Genomic DNA, 17492 nt, shown 5'->3' with positions numbered 1-17492 from the left:
CTTGGTTTGATCTAGAACCACTGGGGCATCCGATTTTATGGAATTCCATCGATTTTCATTTGTTTTCTCATCTTTAGCTGTATCCATGCTTCTACCAGATCCGCAAATCAGCGATCCAGACTGTTGAATTGAGGTCCCCTGATGAGTTAAAGGCAACGATGTGGTTTCAGTCTAATGATCAGCATACAAATGGGGAGACAAATGGTAGATTTAGTGCTCCTTTGCTTTTAATTTTGGATAGGAGAGGTGAACTTGGTCTCTAGTGCTTTATTTAATTCCAAGCCCAAGATCATAGTCGTATCAGCTTTAGATAGTGATAAAGGGACATTCGATATATATTATGATGGTCCCATCAAGTTTTATTGCTTAATAATTGAGAAATACTCTAATGCACCAAACTTTGGTGTTTAGATGCAGCGGTGGCCGCATCTAATCCATTGTTTATGTGCAAGAAAATGGTCCAGGCCAACAGTTGGTGGAACTGACAGTTTCCTAATCCAGATCATTCACAGTCACTAGAATGAGAGGGAAGAACTTCATAAGGAACATCTACATCCAATTCACCTATATCATTGGATTGAAGTTTTTTTTTTTTAGTATAACATTATACCATGTTTCGATATACACGTTATCACTAATAATTTACTGTTTTAATAAAGTTAATCTCCATAATAAACTATCTATTGCTTGACAGCCCCCATGATAAAGTTATCTAAGATAAATTTATAGACAGTTTTACATATAGATTTATTATTTGAAAGATTGTTTTTCTTTAGTTCAAAATAATCTAATGAAAATCACACACTTTTATAAGAAAGAACAAAAAATAGTCGAAAATTATAAAACAAAGTTAACGAATTAAATAATAACAATATAAATAGAACAAGATAGGTATCAAATAGCTAATAAAATAATATTATCTAGAGTATATTAATTTTAAATAAGATAATTTATTCAAGATAAAATTAACTGTCATCCAAACATGCCTTACATCAATTGTATATTTTTACAAGAGACAAATTATAACCATTTGGATGCTTAAAATTACCATTCATCTCCACAAACTTAGTAGGATAATAGGTGGGAGTCTTACTAGGTTCGCCAATTCTTGAGTAAGATTAGTCAAGACTCCAACCGTTATTAAATGTTAATGTAGTTGATTTGGGGTGAATCACAAAGTTTAAAAAATAATTTCTTTTTGAATTTTGTATTAATTAAATGACACTCTTACCCCTACCTAATTGCAATTTAAAGAACAATAATGATGAAATTTTTTTTTTAAGAACTTGTGTTCATTAAATGACACTTTACACTCACCTATTTGCAATTTAAGGGGCAACAAGGATTGTGACCATGATGTATTAAAGCTAAAAGATCTATTTATAGACAATCCCAAGCAATGTTCAATGCTAGAAAAGAAAAAAAATAAAAATGTTGGAATCATTTTCTAGGTCATTTCTAAAGAAGTCAAGGGCATCACATCATTTTCCTTTATAAAAGAAAATACCTAAAACCCCATAAAATTTAATGCCTATATCTGGTGGCATCATTCTCTATGAGGATGGAAGTGTGGACCTCTTTCATTTTCCTTTATTTTCATCTGAAAATGCGAGAAAAAAAAAAAAAAAGTTTTTCCTCTTTTCCTCTTATTTTATTTCAGAAACTAGGGACAATATAGCACGCCATATGACTGGAACATGGACACACTGTCCTCCAAATAAGGGAAGGAGTGAGCGAGGGAGCCTGTTACCTTGATATGTTGCTCGTTTCAACCCATAAAAAATCCCTGGGTTTAACCTGATTAAGATCCACAGTCTCTAAAGTAAGGATTTAATGGACAATGTGAAAAGCTTCTACCGTATTTATTTGGCGGTAGCAATAAGGGGTTCGATATGAACTCGGGTATGTGCTTTTCGTCTTTTCTCATTAGGATAACTTATCTGGATTTTTGTTTTGCGTGTGTGTTTTTGTTTTGTTTTGTTTGGTTGGTTTGGTTTTTACTTTTTAGTGCGTAACTGAGTTTTTAATGGGTGGAATCAGTTTTTGGGGTTCTGTATTTGGTTATTAAAAGGTGAAATTTGGGGATTTATGGCGTGTTTTTAATGGCATTATGGTACGGGTAGTTGGTTTCAGTCTCTTTTATGGGGATTTATTTGTGTTTTATGTGATTTTATAAGGCAGGTAGTTAAATCCATTTTTTCTGCATGGTGGTATTAGTTCACTTTCTGGTTCTTAAGAAAAACTTTTTTTTTATCCAATGGTAATTATTTTCTCAGATCTGATTTTAGGATGGATTACTTTGCTTTTCTGGTTTCGTTATTTAGTTTCCGTTTTGCTGTAAAAATGCAGTTCTTTGAGGAGTTGTCAGAAAAATTCGAACACTTTGTAATGCTGTTGTGTAGGATCATAACGTTTGAAAAGCTGTGACACTCATTTGTTGGAAGAACATTTTTTTTCCCTTTTTGGAGTAATGTTAAAGAGTTCTCTGCTTACTAATTGTTTCAAAGTTTTTTCTTTGCTGGTATCTGGTAACTATCCATTGAACGGAAAAATTACAAAAGCGAAGTTCTTTTTGGAGAAGTAAGCAGGCCTAAGCTGGCATGGTAATTCAAACCGTTTGTTGTTTAGGCCTGTATTTGATGCCTACGCCATAGCCGCCCAGTTATCCGCAATTGTGCTGTTGTCCTAGGAATTTGTTCAAACTACAAAATGTCTTTAATGAAGGAAAATGGTTTGACAGGGCTGCATCCCTATCAAACTAAGTAGAGGTTCGTCGAAATTTGCAATTCAAGCATTGGAAAACCTTTACATCGATCATCTTGGCTTGAACATCATGCTTGTGAAGAAAAATTAGGATTTCAAGCTCTAAAAATAGCGTATATTATAAAAATTATCTAAACCACCATTTTGCCCTAACAAATTATCTAAACCGTCCATTTCGCCCTAAAACTAAGTGTTCATAGATCCACAAGATCTGTACATTTTTTGCATTTCAAATTTTATTGTCGGTGTTGGAAATTGATTTTTGAGCTATCATGGTGATTTTTGTTACTGAAAGTGCTTTCCGGACGACAATTTGAGGTGGCGCTTTATTTTGTTTTCATAAAGCCGAGGCTTTATTGAAACTTCGTACTATAATAAATAGCATTTCAAATTTCATTCGAGTTTCCTTATAGTAGTCAGTGCCTTTGATGCATCTGATTGAGCTAGTGCATTCCGATTTACAATTCTTGATCTCAGAAAACTGACCATTCCTGATCCTTGTGAATGCTCCATTGATCTCAGCCAATGTGGAGTCAGCCAATGTGGAGACTACAACTCGTAGTGGTCCCGTAATGGCACATTAGAATTTCACCATCCCTTTATGCACACACCCAAATTGGTCGGAGATAGATTTTTTTATATTTGTATTTGTTGTTACAGCCAGTGCCTTCAGATTGCTCTGGAGATGGGGTTAGAAGTTCCATATTGCTCCTAGTTACGGCTTTAGACGAATATTGTGAATGACCGATGTTCATGGGTTTTGGAGAATTATTGTTCTAGTGGTGGCCATTCTTTGTTTTTTCAGCACCACCACATGATGACATTCTTGATGGTACTGGTTGGATTCCTTATTTCCATTTTCCTTCATAGAAAATCCTGTTGGACCTTTCCACCCTTTTTGTTTGTATCACCCAGACCGAAATCAGCAAGAAGCCAAGGAAAGGATGGGCGTAACCTATGTAATGTCAATGAAACTAAATATGCCTTTGAAAATGGACTGCTTGTAATTCTCTTGGTATAAAAGTTGGTTTCCCATTGCACTTTTAGCTAGCCAGAAACCTCTATATTGGAGATGATCAATGATGACTGCTTATTTCATAAGCTATCTATTGAAACACAGATTTTGGAGGACTTCCATCCTCCAAAACCTTGGGCTGTTTAGAAACTCGATGAGTCTGACTTGCAATCACTGACTCACTATGAATAGGCACCCTGCCGTTGTAGATGACTACCACTTGGGTAACCTGAGTCTTGGTTTGGTTTGCCTTTTTGGATCTTTTGACAGAAAACAGAAAAAAGTGAAAATAAAAGAGGGAAGAAGAAAGGGAAAAGACTCCCAATTATGCAATTGATATCTCATTGATGTTGCAAAGATTGGCCTAATTGTTTTTCTTTCTTCTATCTGTTCACTTGACCCTTTTAATAATCACAATGAATAATCCTCATTCAATCCCTTTCTAGAGATCTGACTAATTCATCTAGGGCCCTATCACCTTTTATCATGCTACTTCACCACATCCTAGAAAACTTGGGAAATGGGCTTTATCTACCTATGTTAATGAAACTCAAAATGTCTACCGAGATGTCGTTGGAAGATGGATCGTCTGTCTTATATCCTACCACTTAACATAATATCAGTTTGGAGCCTATCAAAATTGCTACCTTTCATTCTAGGTATCCCGCAGAGCTAAAAAGGACTTACACTTATTGGGATGATAGCCACATACGCCTAAGAATGGTAAAAGTGACCATACTTCCCCTCTAGCCAACTTGTTTGTGCCTACTCAATCACGAATCACATCAGTAGAGCCCTTATGCATAGTGTTGAGCACAAGTAGGTGATGTAAAGGTTTTATTAGCTATTCCAATTGATTTGGCAACATCCCACATTCTAATATCCTCCATTTTAAGACCCGTTTATTTTGAATTGGGAGATTTACTTTCGGTTGCAAAGCCTTCTCAAAACATATCAGCATCAACTGGAAGGTAAGGCCTTCTGCTCGTGGCCAACTTGAAATAATCATAACCATTCCTAGATTACAAGTTCAAAATATTCTATACATCCTATGAAAGGAAAAACAATTAGTCCATCTCAACAATCTCCTATTCCAAAGATCACACTAGTCTACCAAACCAAACTAATGATCATGAACAAATATAGTACATCCAGTACATCCTTTGCCTAAAGCATTTAGCAGTCCTGAAAAAGGTGCATGTGAAGTTATAAATCATCATCATCATTATCATCATTTGAGCCTATCCCAACTATTTGGGGTCAAATATGTGAATCTTGTTCCACCATTCTGCTCTATCAAGGGCCGTACACTCAATCAGACCATAAGTGGTCATATATCATCTCAATACGTATATCCATGTCTTTTGGGCCTTTCCCTTACCTTTTTAGAGCCTTCCATTGAGCCAAATCATATCTCTTAACCGGTGCTGTATTAAGTTCATGTTGCACATGGCCAGCCCACCTAAGTATACTTACCCTCATCTTATCGCCTATTGGAGCAACCCCTAAGTTCATCAAATGTATTTATTCTGCATTCTATCCTTTTTTGTATTGCCATTCATCAATGTCAACATGCTCATCTCAACTACACTCATCCAATGGATATCTTGTTTCTTGGCTGCCCAACATTCTGTCCCATAAAGAATGGCTGGTCTTACAGTCGTTCCGCTTCAGTTTTATTAGTATATGTGGCGATTGCATAAAACTTCGGATGCACATCTCCACTTTGCCCACCCATCTCTAACTCAATGCGCGTATTTTCCTCAATCTCTCCATTCTCCTGGATTATCAACCCAAGATATCAAAATTTATGTCTTTTAGGTATTTCTTGCCTAGAATAAAGGCGTGGAAAGAAAGACTCATTCTTTGTTGGGTGAATATTGTTAGACTCTGTTGAACCTCATCACGTACTTACCTTCTCTTCCAAGATTCCACAAGTCTAGGCTTTTTTTTTGGTTCGTTCCCATGTTTCTTAATTATCAAAGCCTATTGTCTTGGTCTTTGGTCCCTTTTAGCCCTATTTTTAGGCCATGAGGGGTTCCTTAGCCTTTTTTTCAACTCCTGAACATTCTTAACCCCAAAAACCAACGTAGCAAATTTGGTTTGTTTTGATCTCTCATGGTTTAACTTGTTTGTTAAAGTCGTTGAGCTTGAACTACAACTTCTCAACTCTATTTACATTTTATTTTGAATAAGTTTTATGTTTTAATATAACAGTTAAATTATTATCCTTGTGCAGGACCTCTAATATTGGTCTTGAGTCCCAATTCCTTTTAATAAAGATTTTATAGTTGAACTTAATTACCTTAGTCTTTGTTATTGTCACCTATTAACAGTTATAGTTTTTTTCATATCTTAGTAATCATAACATTAAAAATTTAAACTTTTAAACTAAACTTTATATTTGAGTTTGTACTGTTTATATGAATGGGAGCCTCCAGCCACTATATCGACTTAGTGAGAGATACGTATGATAGAGCGCTAACTAGTGTGCGAGCAACTAATGGAGAGATGAGTGAGTTTTCGGTAACAATAGGTCTACATTTGGGGTCAGCATTGAGCCCATCCCTCGTTGTCTTAGTTATGGACGGCTTAACTAGGCATCTAAAGGATGAGGCAATGTGGTGCATGTTGTTCGTAGATGACATAGTTTGGATTGATGAGACCTGAAACAACATCAACACAAAGTTAGAACTTTGGAGGGATGCTCTAGAATCTAAAAGGTTTAAAACTAGCCAAGTGTAGTAGTAAATGTAATAGGTGTAGAGATGAGGAAGTGGTTAAGATAGACGGTCAGGAAATACCAAAAAGGCCGAACTTTAGATATCTTGGGTTGATCATCCAGGAAAATGGAGAGATTGAGGAAGATATCGCACACGAAATTAGAGTTGGGTGGGCGAAGTGGAGATGTGCAACTGGAGTTTTATGTGATCGCCACATACCAATGAAGCTGAAGTTCAATTTCTGTTGAACAACTGTGAAACCAGCTTTGCTCTATGGGGTGGAATGTTGGGTGATCAAAAAACAGCATACCCATATAATGAGTGTAGCGGAGATGAGGATGTTTAGATGGATGAGTGGCATGACAATAAGGGATAGAATTTGAAATGAATCCATTTGGAAAAATTTACGTGTGACACCAATAGACGATAAAATGAGAGAGAATAGACTTAGGTGGGTTGGCCAACCACAAGCGGTTCAAAGGCTTATCCCATATCGCATTCTATCAAGACTGGGAAGCTATTCTATTTTCAAGAGAAACCCTCATCCCACGAGCTTCCATTTGGAGGCCACCAGACCTGGGAGAAATCAAGCGCAACTTTGATGGTTGCTCCTTGGGGAATCTTGGCCCCTTAGGAATTGGGGCTCTCCTCAGGGACCACAATGGCTCCACCCTTGCTTCCTCCTCCTCCAAAAATATCATTCATGCTGATTCTATGACAGCAGAGGCTTTGGTTTTACTAGAGAGCATCAAATTGCTCAACCTCAGTTGAACTCCTCCGTAGTGATCGAGGGAGACTCTAAGAATGTGATAAGCTGGGCATTTGGATCAACTGCCTACCCTTGGTCACTCGCTCACACCTGCAGGGCTATGCACATCTTATGGAGGCATACTTGGAGGGTATCAAACCAGGAAGCTGACACCCTCGCTAAGGAGGCGGCCACATCATCATTGGACAACCCCTTAACCCCTCTGTTTGATAGACTCTGAATTGGAAGTGTTTTGTGTACCTACTTGATTACTTTTTATTTTCTCTTTGTACAGGGCTCCTGTTTATGGAGTGGCCTTTATTTTTGTTGTACAGCGCACCCCTTGTTGGGATGCACTTTTTTGTATACAGAGCTCCGACCTGTGGGAAGCCTATTTTTTGATATCTTGGACCCCTCTTTACTTCTTTATATAAAGTTAACATGTTAAAAAAACAAATGTTTATATTTTTTGCTTAGTTTATGTAAATTTGAATGGTTAAGTAATGGACGTTCTGTTTAGACTTTAAAAATTCGCCATCCCTTCATTTTTCAGAGACTTTAGAATTCACCATCCCTTCATTTTTTAAAGTTTTGTTAATTATTTTAACTTTCTAAATAAAGAAAATTCCAAGTCTTCCTCAGAACTGACAAAATAACCAAAACACTTGTACTGAACTGGTATAATTCTCTCAACCGGTATACAAGATTCACCCATTCAAGAAATATGAAGCATCAACCACGAGATGCTCATGTTTGCACCTCACCCTTGGCATCACAACCATCCCTCATATCTCATCCCGCATCAGCCTTACTAATAATTGTGCGTTGTGTTTGCCTTTTACCTTAGTGATAATGTAAACCACTGTTGACAACTTCTCTGGCAATGGCGTGGTGGTGTCTGCGCCCACTCTACCTGTGTACTAATAGAACTGCACAAAAGTTGATTTTTTATCTACAATCAAGAAAGCAACCAAGCCAAACTCTTTCAAAGAGTTACACAAAGAGCCCTGTTGGAGAGATTTATGACTGATATGACACCAGAAATTTCTTAATGTCATGTATTGAGACACGCCAATGAGCTTGCTGATTCTCTTAACAAAGGGTTATATTTAGTGGGGTCAAGACTATTAAGAGCTCCATTTCTGTCATGTAGAAACTTTGCCAATCACTAACCTAGTATATTAATGTGCTTGTAATTAGTTTGCATTAGCAAAGACTTATCATGTAGGAAAGTCTTGAATGGTCCATTCAAGAAGAATTCTCTACAGGCCTTGCAAAATTATGGTATATGGAATTTGTAAATACAAGCAAGTACAGGATTCTGTAGATGGGTTTATTGTCTCAAGAACCATAAGGAATTGGTTCCTATTTGTAAGTACAAGCAAGTACAGGATGCTGGAGATGGGTTTATTCTCTCAAGTTTCTTGTTGATGTCTCATGTGAACGATATAAGCTCACCGTGGCACCAAAGGCTTTCATCAATGTCATATTACTGATAATTGATGGTAACTTTTATCCAGGATAAATACATAATTCTATGCACTCTTGCTCCTATGCATTTGCAACTGGCCTCACTCACAAAACATAGAAATACATGCCATCTACATGGGGAGTCGACATGTATTCTCTCAAGGTTTTTTATTCTTCAGTGGCTGAAGTGTGTCACTGCTATTAAACTTTGCACATCTTGGAACATGAAATGTGTGCATGGTTGGAAATTTTAGTCCTTTTACACCTCATTTTGGTTATGAATTACTCATTTGCATCAGTTTCCTGACATATTTTTCCTTTCTCTCAAGGTTTTTAATCTTCTGTGGCTGAAATGTGTCACTGCTATTAAACTTTACACATCTTGGAACATGAAATGTGTGCATGGATGGAAATTTTAGTGCTTTTACACCTCATTTTGGTTATGAATTACTCATTTGCACGAGTTTCCTGACATATTTTCGCTCTCTTTTATAATCATTACATTATACCAAGTACCAACAGGAAATGACCTCAAATAATTTATTTCCTAATATGGTTCTTCAACTAGAGTTCGATACATAGTTACTGGAATCTCTCCACCGACCTCGTGTTTCCATTTACGAAACCCGATTTTGTGTTTCCATTAAGGAATTTCCACGGAAACCGTTTTTCGAACCCAAGGAAACTCGATTCCTTAGTTTCAGAATCTCGATTCGACACATCTTTAGAAACCTTTTTTCGGAACCAAGGAAACTCGACTCCTTAATTTCGGAATCTTGATTCAACACATCTTTAGAAACCATTTATCGGAACCAAGGAAACTCGATTCCTTAATTTCGGAATCTCGATCCAACACATTTTTGAAAACTTGAACCCATCAATTGCAGGTAGATGTTCCCATATATCGAATATGGATTCTAGCGAGGATTAAATCCTGATTCCATGCCAATGGGATTAGAAATCTTCCTTCGAATGCTTCTAGTGGTTGCAGGGTTTCATTATTTTACTTGTGGCACCCTGGTTAGCCTTTACTTTAAATATAAAATATAGTTAGTAAATACAACACATACAATTAAAAGTACTACCATGGTGTAGACATAATCCTATTTTGTCTTTATAATAATGAAGTCAAAATCACAATTTAGGAATACTTGTCTTTTGTATATAATGACTATAAGTTCAATAGTCAACACAATCACTTTAAAATTCGAGAAACCTTCTAATAAGAGACATCCAATATAGGTTCTAAAGTTGATGAGGCTCAAGATGTTCTTGTGGCTTCCTTCTCCATAAAAATGAAATCTTGATTCTTGGTAGGGGTCGTCAAATGCATTCCATAGTCCATATTGTTGTAAATCTCGATCTCAAATTGGCATGGATCTCTAATTTATATGCTTTAAAAACTTGATTCCAAATATGTTTGAATCACAATTCGAAATAACGACGTATCTATGTTCCACATATGTCAGAAACTCGATTCCATAGATGTCGGAAACTCGATTCTGCCTATTAAAGAATCTTGACTCCTGGAGTGTCGATTCCAGGGGATGAGAATCCCGATTCCAAGGAGGACGAAATCCCGATTCCATAGGTGGATGAAACTTGGATCTATTTCGGTCAAAACATGATTCTCAAAAACTAGGAATCTCGTTCCTAGCGATTCTTATTGTACAGACAACGATTCCCAAGACAAGAATCTTCTAGCCGGCCACGATTCCGGTTCCTAAGACGATTTGGGTTCCCAAGCATTTCCGACAACTATGGTTCGACATGAGAGATTACTCGAACCAACACTTCCTCCTCATTTATAGTCCATCTTGTCTCTGCTAAAGTTGTTGGAGCCCTGGAAATCCCATGCCTTTTTTGGTTGGACCAACTTGATTTCCGCTTTGGTATTTGTTGTCAAGCAACATGGTGGATTGCAGGCCAGACCCCCTTGACGTTCTTGTTACTCAGTCACAAGCATAATGAGTACAACCCCTCATTTTCGAACCAAATATCAAAATACTAATGGTATTCAGGGGATCTAACATTAAATTTGATGACAATTATATTTGTCAAGATATACAATGATTAAATGAAATTCATATAGAAGAAGGCATAAACTGAATTCACTAGTTTATTTAATAATGGCATATCATCTGCTGGTTGGACTGGTATCTCTCTGCCCTCTTGGCCAAACACCTTGTTGCTTTAATTGTTGAGAGTTGGCTGGTTTTCCATCATAGTGGATTTCCACTGTTAAGTCCTATATTTCCATGGGGTCTAATCTTATACTCTGAAGCGAAAGTGAAGCTGAGTATCAACCCATAGTAAGACTGGCAACTGAACTTGCTCGCACACGTTCTAAAACTGAACATACTGAGGCAACAGTTGTTTGGCAAGTAAGCTTAGTTATCTAACATATTGCGAGGTTTGTGCATCAAGATATAGCATTTCTGGGTATAAAAGTGCAGTACGCAGAAGAACATGTATTTTTCCTTGCAGTGCATCAAGGCTCTGGGCACAAGTGCTTAGAGTACCGTGTGCCACAACGTGATGCCCAGAGTTCCATTCTCACCAGGTCCTACCTTGACATTAATAAAAGAATAAAAACGTATCTTTCATAACTGAATGAGGCAGATTTCGATTAGATTCCCATTTCATTACAGAAAATGTCTTTTACCTTTGTGCCTATAGTTCTAATATGAAATAAACAGTCACAGCCAAGAACCTGTATATGCCCTCATCAGGTAATTGGCAGGCATCGTCACAGAGTGACAGCACAAATTTATTTGATCTGTGCCTCTATTTCAGCATATGACCGTGAACTCGTCGGGAATCATTAAGATGTGTTAGAATATGTATTATGAAAGATATTTCATGTGTCAGGGAACAGAGTTTCACAGCTGCATCCCCCAACACATCAAGTATCCATATTAAAGATGGATGTGAAAAAATGGTGATCCAATCAAAAACTAAAATGGATGATGTTAAAAAATAGGGATTGTATATAATGAGACCATTTACCTTTGATACAAGGTGGTCACAATTAATTACAACCATCTGATATGAAATTTGATAGCTTGGATGTGTCACAAAGTTTGAGAAAATTTCTTTTGACATTTGAGCTTAGTCAATGGAATAATTGCAGCCACCCAATTTCACATCCAATGGTCAAGATTAATGTGACCACCTTGTACCAAAGGTAAATTGTCTCATTTTATACTTTCCCTAAAAAATATATAAAAAAAATTTACTTTTTAATTTTTTGAAACTTATTTTCTTTTTTCAGATTCATGTTCACCATAATTGAGATTCTCAACCCCGAAATTTTGGATCCAAGATCCATCTTTGGAGGGAGGACTAAATAGATGAGTCCGCAGACTCCCGAAAACCTTACCCTATATTTTATTATAAATACTATTCTGTTTTACTGACATGCATAATTATATCTTATGTTGCAATTCAACTTCTAGTAATGCAGTCATATGACTATGTCCTTGCTTTCCAACAAGAAAAGCTGTTTTCAAGATAAATTGTATATGGTAATTGACCCAAGCATGTGTTCAATAATTTTTGTCATTGACAACTTAGAAATTTTATGTGTAAGTTTCATATATTTAGTACTCTTCTTGTTCACATGCCTGCAGGACGTCAACAAAGGTTTCTGGATTCATCTTCAGGACCAAGTGTAGATGGAAGTTTTAGAATGTCTAGCGCAGGTTTGCATCTAAGATGTTATCTTTTTCACTTTTTGATACTGTGTTTAGTTCTGTTGCTATAGATTTCATAATCCATTGCAGTGGAAGTGTCAATAAGGACTGATGCTGGAATTAACCATTATTGAGTTTCCTAATACTTTTGTATTTTAGATCCATTTATATAAAAAATGATTCAGACTGGTAGGTCATTTGGAATTTATCTCTGTTCTAGAACACATGGCTTGTCTATTAGTAGACATGGAAGAGATTTTGAGAAGGAATAGTTTGTGATTAGATGCTTGTATCAAGTACATCGATTGTTTAAGACAAAGTTCACTGGCGCTACCATAGACTATTGAGAAGAATGATGGCATTTTTCTACTTAAGCATAGTAAAAGTATATGCTACCTTCATCTTACTCGTCTATAAACTGGCAAAGAATTCAAAATGTTACTGTTGAAATTTGGGCAAAACTAAGTGAAGCTTCAAGGGATGAAAAGTGCATTTTGAACTGAACATGGGTGTGTATCGAGGGATGGAAGAAGAATCCATATGTACATGTGGAATGTTGTAAATTTAGTTCTACCTTAGGTTCAAGAGAATCCTATGCCCTCTTTTCTTCTGTCTTTTTTTGTTTGAAAGTTTGCTGTTATGTTTTTCTGTTTTTCGCTTTATTTTGTCTCTGACTGCTAAGAGGAAGAGGAGTGGTAGGCTCTTTATTATTACCAACCCTAACCCCCCCTCCCAAAAAAAAAAGCAAAACAATCATCTATTTCCTTTTGCATAGGTAGGGCTGTTTATTTAGACCAATTTTTAATTATACCACTGATTTCTGATTTGTAAATGCGTTGCTTATATCAGTATTATTTCTTATAATATGAATACAAATCAATCAATCCTTTCGAAAAGAGAGTCAGAAAGAGACCAATTGTGACAATGCTATTATGTTGAACAGATGCAGGAAGAGTACTGAAGTTGTGAGGGCAAGAAAAAGCGAGAAAAGTGTGCCTAGAGATAAGAGGATAGTCTGATGTGAGGATCAGCCCTTGATTACAGGGACTGAAAGATAGGATTTGGGACACTATCACCCAAATGGTTTGCGTGTTGATACAATCCAAATGTGCAAGAGACTTGTTTCTGAAAATGGAAAATTTCCCAAGTATAAACACTAGGAGTGAGTTTTAGATACATTAAATAGCCTTTCAACTAACAACTTGAGATGAAGTTTTAATTTGGGTAGAAATAAAAAGGAAAAGCATACAAAGAGACCATTTATTTTTTAATACAAGGAGGTCACAATTGCTCTCATCTGTCAGATTTCAAATCGGGTGGCTGTATCGTTGACTAAACTCAAACTTCAAAAAAGAAATTCTTGAACTTTGTAACACACCCAAGTCAACCAATTTGGCATCCAATGGTTAGTAGTAATTGTGATCTCCTTGCAGCAAAGATAGATGGTCTCATAATATACAATCCCAAATAAAGAAACATAGAATAATACTGGAACTCAGGCTTGGGGAATAATACTGGAGCTCAGGCTTGGGGAATAATACTGGAGCTCAGGCTTGGGGAATAATACTGGAGCTCAGGCTTGGGTTTAGTGGTTAGGGTGTTAACAATTGCAAGCCTGCATCTCTTGTTCAGACCTACTCCTGAACCACCCAAAAAAAGAGAGAAAAAGTTAACGTGTTTCTTTTACGCTTGTTGCACTCTTGCGAAACCCATCAAATGACTTGGTTCTTGATGTATGCGGTGCATGTTTATGAATCAGATGCCTGGATAAAATGATTCAAGAATATGCTTTGAACATTCCTTTTGCTTGCACTTGCATTCCATTAAGTTCAGTATCTTATCTTTATTTGTATTTGGTATGTCTTGACTAGCACTTACATGTTTGTGCAATATAATGCCTCCTTATAAACATGGATTTCCTCTCTTTAAATGAAACTTGTAACTTTAAACATGTGTAGAACTGCTTAAAATGACTGTCTACAATATGGGGCTTAATATTTCAGGTGTCTCACCTGATAGGAGGTCAGGAAGATCAATTGCAAGCAAGTTTATGCCTACATCCAGGAGAGCGTTCAAGGGACTTAAAGATTGTGCCAAGAAACTCATTGATTGTGAATCCCTTTCATACTATCTTGAAGACTGGATTCTTGAGAGGATGAATTCGACTTCTTCAGATGGGAAATGGTCCTTCAAGTCACCTTTTCTAATTGATGAGTTGAGAAAGCTTGATTATGCATTAGAAGGGGTTGTGTTTCAACAACTTCTCCGGATGCCTTGCATGGACCATGTCTCAGGCATTGCAAAAGAAGAGGAGTATCTTGCATTGGAGGACTTTTTACTTGCGAGTGCAGATGGTCTTTGGCGAACCTTTTGGCATAAAAATGGACCTTTGCCATTTTTCATATGCTGTCCTCTCAGAGCTGGCTCCAAATTCTATACTGTGGAAAAGGCAATGTCAAGGGGGAAGATAGGAGGGCTTTGTGGAGCTGCATTAATGGCTAAAAATGGCAAAGACATGCAAGGCCAATGGGACCAAGTGGTAGAGTTTGCGCTGTTCAAATCTGAAATAGGGAGCGAAAACGAGCTGGGGCTGTCTGCCTCTACCATCAGTGAAGCACTCTTCTATGGATTTCACATAATTCTCTCAAGGAGTCTAAGCAAGTCCGATACATGTGGTGATTCCGTTTACTTATTAGTTCTTGACCCCAAATTTGGTGGGGTGGTTAAATTTGGTGGTGATTTAAGCAAATTAGATCTTAGCTCAGGTAACCCCTATGTGTCTGTTGCCAACTGGATGAAGAACCATGCAGAAGTCTATGTTTCCCCAATAGACCGGATTTGGAACAAGCTTGGAAATGCAAATTGGGGAGACTTAGGAACACTTCAGCTACTTTTGGCGACATTCTACTCTATCATTCAATGGAAGGGGCCTCCGAGAAAGTCGATTGCTGCATTGGCTGCTGACCATAGCCTTCGACTCCAAAAACGAAGGATTGAATGTCGTCTAACCGAGAATGGGGTCACCCCGATCCATACCCAACTGGAGCATCAAAATCAAGGGGAGATCGTGGAACTAGAAGACGATACGGACTCTTGTTATAGAAAGCAATTTGATCGACTTGTGCTTGAGCCCAATGAGGTCTTGGTTCTTGAAGACTCTCAAGGGCAGAAAGGGTTCCAAATAAAGGACACTTTAGGCAACCAGACATGCTCCTTATATAGTGCGGTCTCATTGGACCAACCAAGTGAGCTTCTTACTGTTCATGTGGGGGCCCACCCATCAAGGCTTGAGCCCTCATGGGAGGACATGAGCACGTGGTATCAGGTCCAACGCCAAACCAAGGTCCTCAACATTTTGAAGCAACGGGGCCTTTCATGCATCTATATACCTGAGATTATAGCATCAGGTCGAGTCCTACATCCAGGCCCTTGCTCAAAGAAGAGCCCAGGGGGCCGGTGTGATCACCCTTGGTGTGGAACCCCAGTACTCGTGACCTTACCAGTTGGGGAACCTCTCTCCTCTATCATAGCACAAGAGGGCCCTCTTTCTTCTGAAGAGGCCTTGCGATGTTGTCGGGACTGCCTATCTGCTCTTAAGAGTGCAGCCTCAGTTAATGTTCAACATGGTGATATCTCCCCTGAGAATGTGGTTAAGGTTAGCAGTGGGGCCCACTATGGTGGTGTTAGGTACCACCGCTATGTGCTTGTATCATGGGGCCATGCAGTTTTGGAGGATAGGGATAGTCCAGGCATGAACTTGCAATTTTCATCGACACATGCGTTGCAGCAAGGGAAGCTTTGCCCTGCTTCTGATGCTGAGAGTGTGGTTTATCTTTTGTATTTTTTGTGCGGTGGGAGCTTGCAAGATATGGAGTCTATAGAGGCAGCATTGCAATGGAGAGAGAGGTGTTGGGCAAGAAGGGTGATACAACAACAATTAGGGGAGGTTTCGGCTTTGCTTAAGGCCTTCTCAGACTATGTGGATAGTCTTTGTGGGACACCTTACCCTGTGGACTATGATATTTGGTTGAGGAGGTTGAATAGGGTTGTGGGGGATTCGGAGTCTTTGGATAGAGGAAAGTTGGTGGAAAGAAATTCAATTGTTCTGGTGAGAGGAGAGGATGTTGCGGAGTCTTCAGGGACTTCTCCTTTGCAATGAAATGTTAGGGTGGTGTCAATACAAAAAAATAGAGAAATTTTGAGGTGGTTCCAAAAAAAAAAAAAAAGAATTCTTTTTGCCATGAAATGGTGAAGTGGTTGTTGAAAAGATTGGATTGTAGATGGGGGGTCATGGAGATGTGGTGGTTGTAACTATAGGAGCCTGATGGGGTATTGTAAAAGTATGTTGGGTTTTTTGCATCTGATTTTGTTTACGCTTTTCACTTTACTTGATTTTTGCTTTGTGGTGTTCTTTATTTTTGCCATTTTTTGTGGCATTGGGTTTCAATTTGGTATATAATTCAGGTTGCTGGCGTCCTTTTGGGAAAAAGTGCCAAGAGCCAGATATGGAAATGTAGATTGAAATTGTTGAACCCGTGAAATTATTAGTGGGAGTTCATAGATATGCATGTGGTGTGGACTGGCTTGTTCTTGGTATTCTTATTTTGCAGTGTAACTTGATGCATTCTTTTCTAAGTGTATTTCTACTGTTCTAGAGCAAGGTAACCATTGTATTTGATAATTCTCATTCTTGAACTGGTTTTCAGGGTTTGGAATAGGCCTGGTTTGTTTTTTTCTTCATACTCCAATACTTGTGCAATTGGAATATGTGGTTGAGTGGCATCACCGTCCAAGCAGTTGGCGGGGCCATGACCCGCCATTGGTATAATGCTTTCTATAGTGGCCATCACCGTTCAACTTATCGAATCGATGATCCTGATCACTGTCCCTGTGGTCACGAGGACTAGGCAATGGTTTGGCAGACACCACCTGTACGCTGGAAGGGTGTTTGCGTCACGTTTTAGATCGAAGTAAAAAACATGAATGGCTGTGATTTAATATTTTTTATTTAATTTTATTTTGTTTTCTTTCAATTGGATTGACATGAAGTCATGAAAGCATCTTTGTCGCATGTAGGT

At 37.9% G+C, this 17492-nt stretch overlaps 1 protein-coding gene across 2 annotated transcripts; it reads left to right on the top strand.

Moving 5' to 3' along the window:
- The first annotated feature begins 1538 nt into the window (after positions 1-1538).
- Positions 1539-17010, top strand: LOC18436668 (uncharacterized). Of its 2 annotated transcripts, none has more exons than XM_006846894.4 (3): positions 1539-1902; positions 12352-12423; positions 14418-17010. In XM_006846894.4, exons 1-3 carry the CDS (start codon positions 1893-1895, stop codon positions 16571-16573), a joined length of 2238 nt encoding a protein of 745 aa, XP_006846957.2. In that variant the 5' UTR covers positions 1539-1892; the 3' UTR covers positions 16574-17010. The 2 variants fall into 2 exon arrangements, with proteins under 2 accessions (XP_006846957.2, XP_088708600.1); XM_088852474.1 differs by having other exon boundaries at positions 1675-1902; positions 13358-17010.
- The last annotated feature ends 482 nt before the right edge of the window (positions 17011-17492 follow it).

Source organism: Amborella trichopoda, chromosome 11 (assembly GCF_054954075.1).
Source record: "Amborella trichopoda isolate Santa Cruz 75 chromosome 11, AtrichopodaSantaCruz75HAP2 v2.0, whole genome shotgun sequence".
NCBI lineage: Eukaryota > Viridiplantae > Streptophyta > Magnoliopsida > Amborellales > Amborellaceae > Amborella > Amborella trichopoda.
This window is presented reverse-complemented; position numbering and strand designations above follow the sequence as displayed.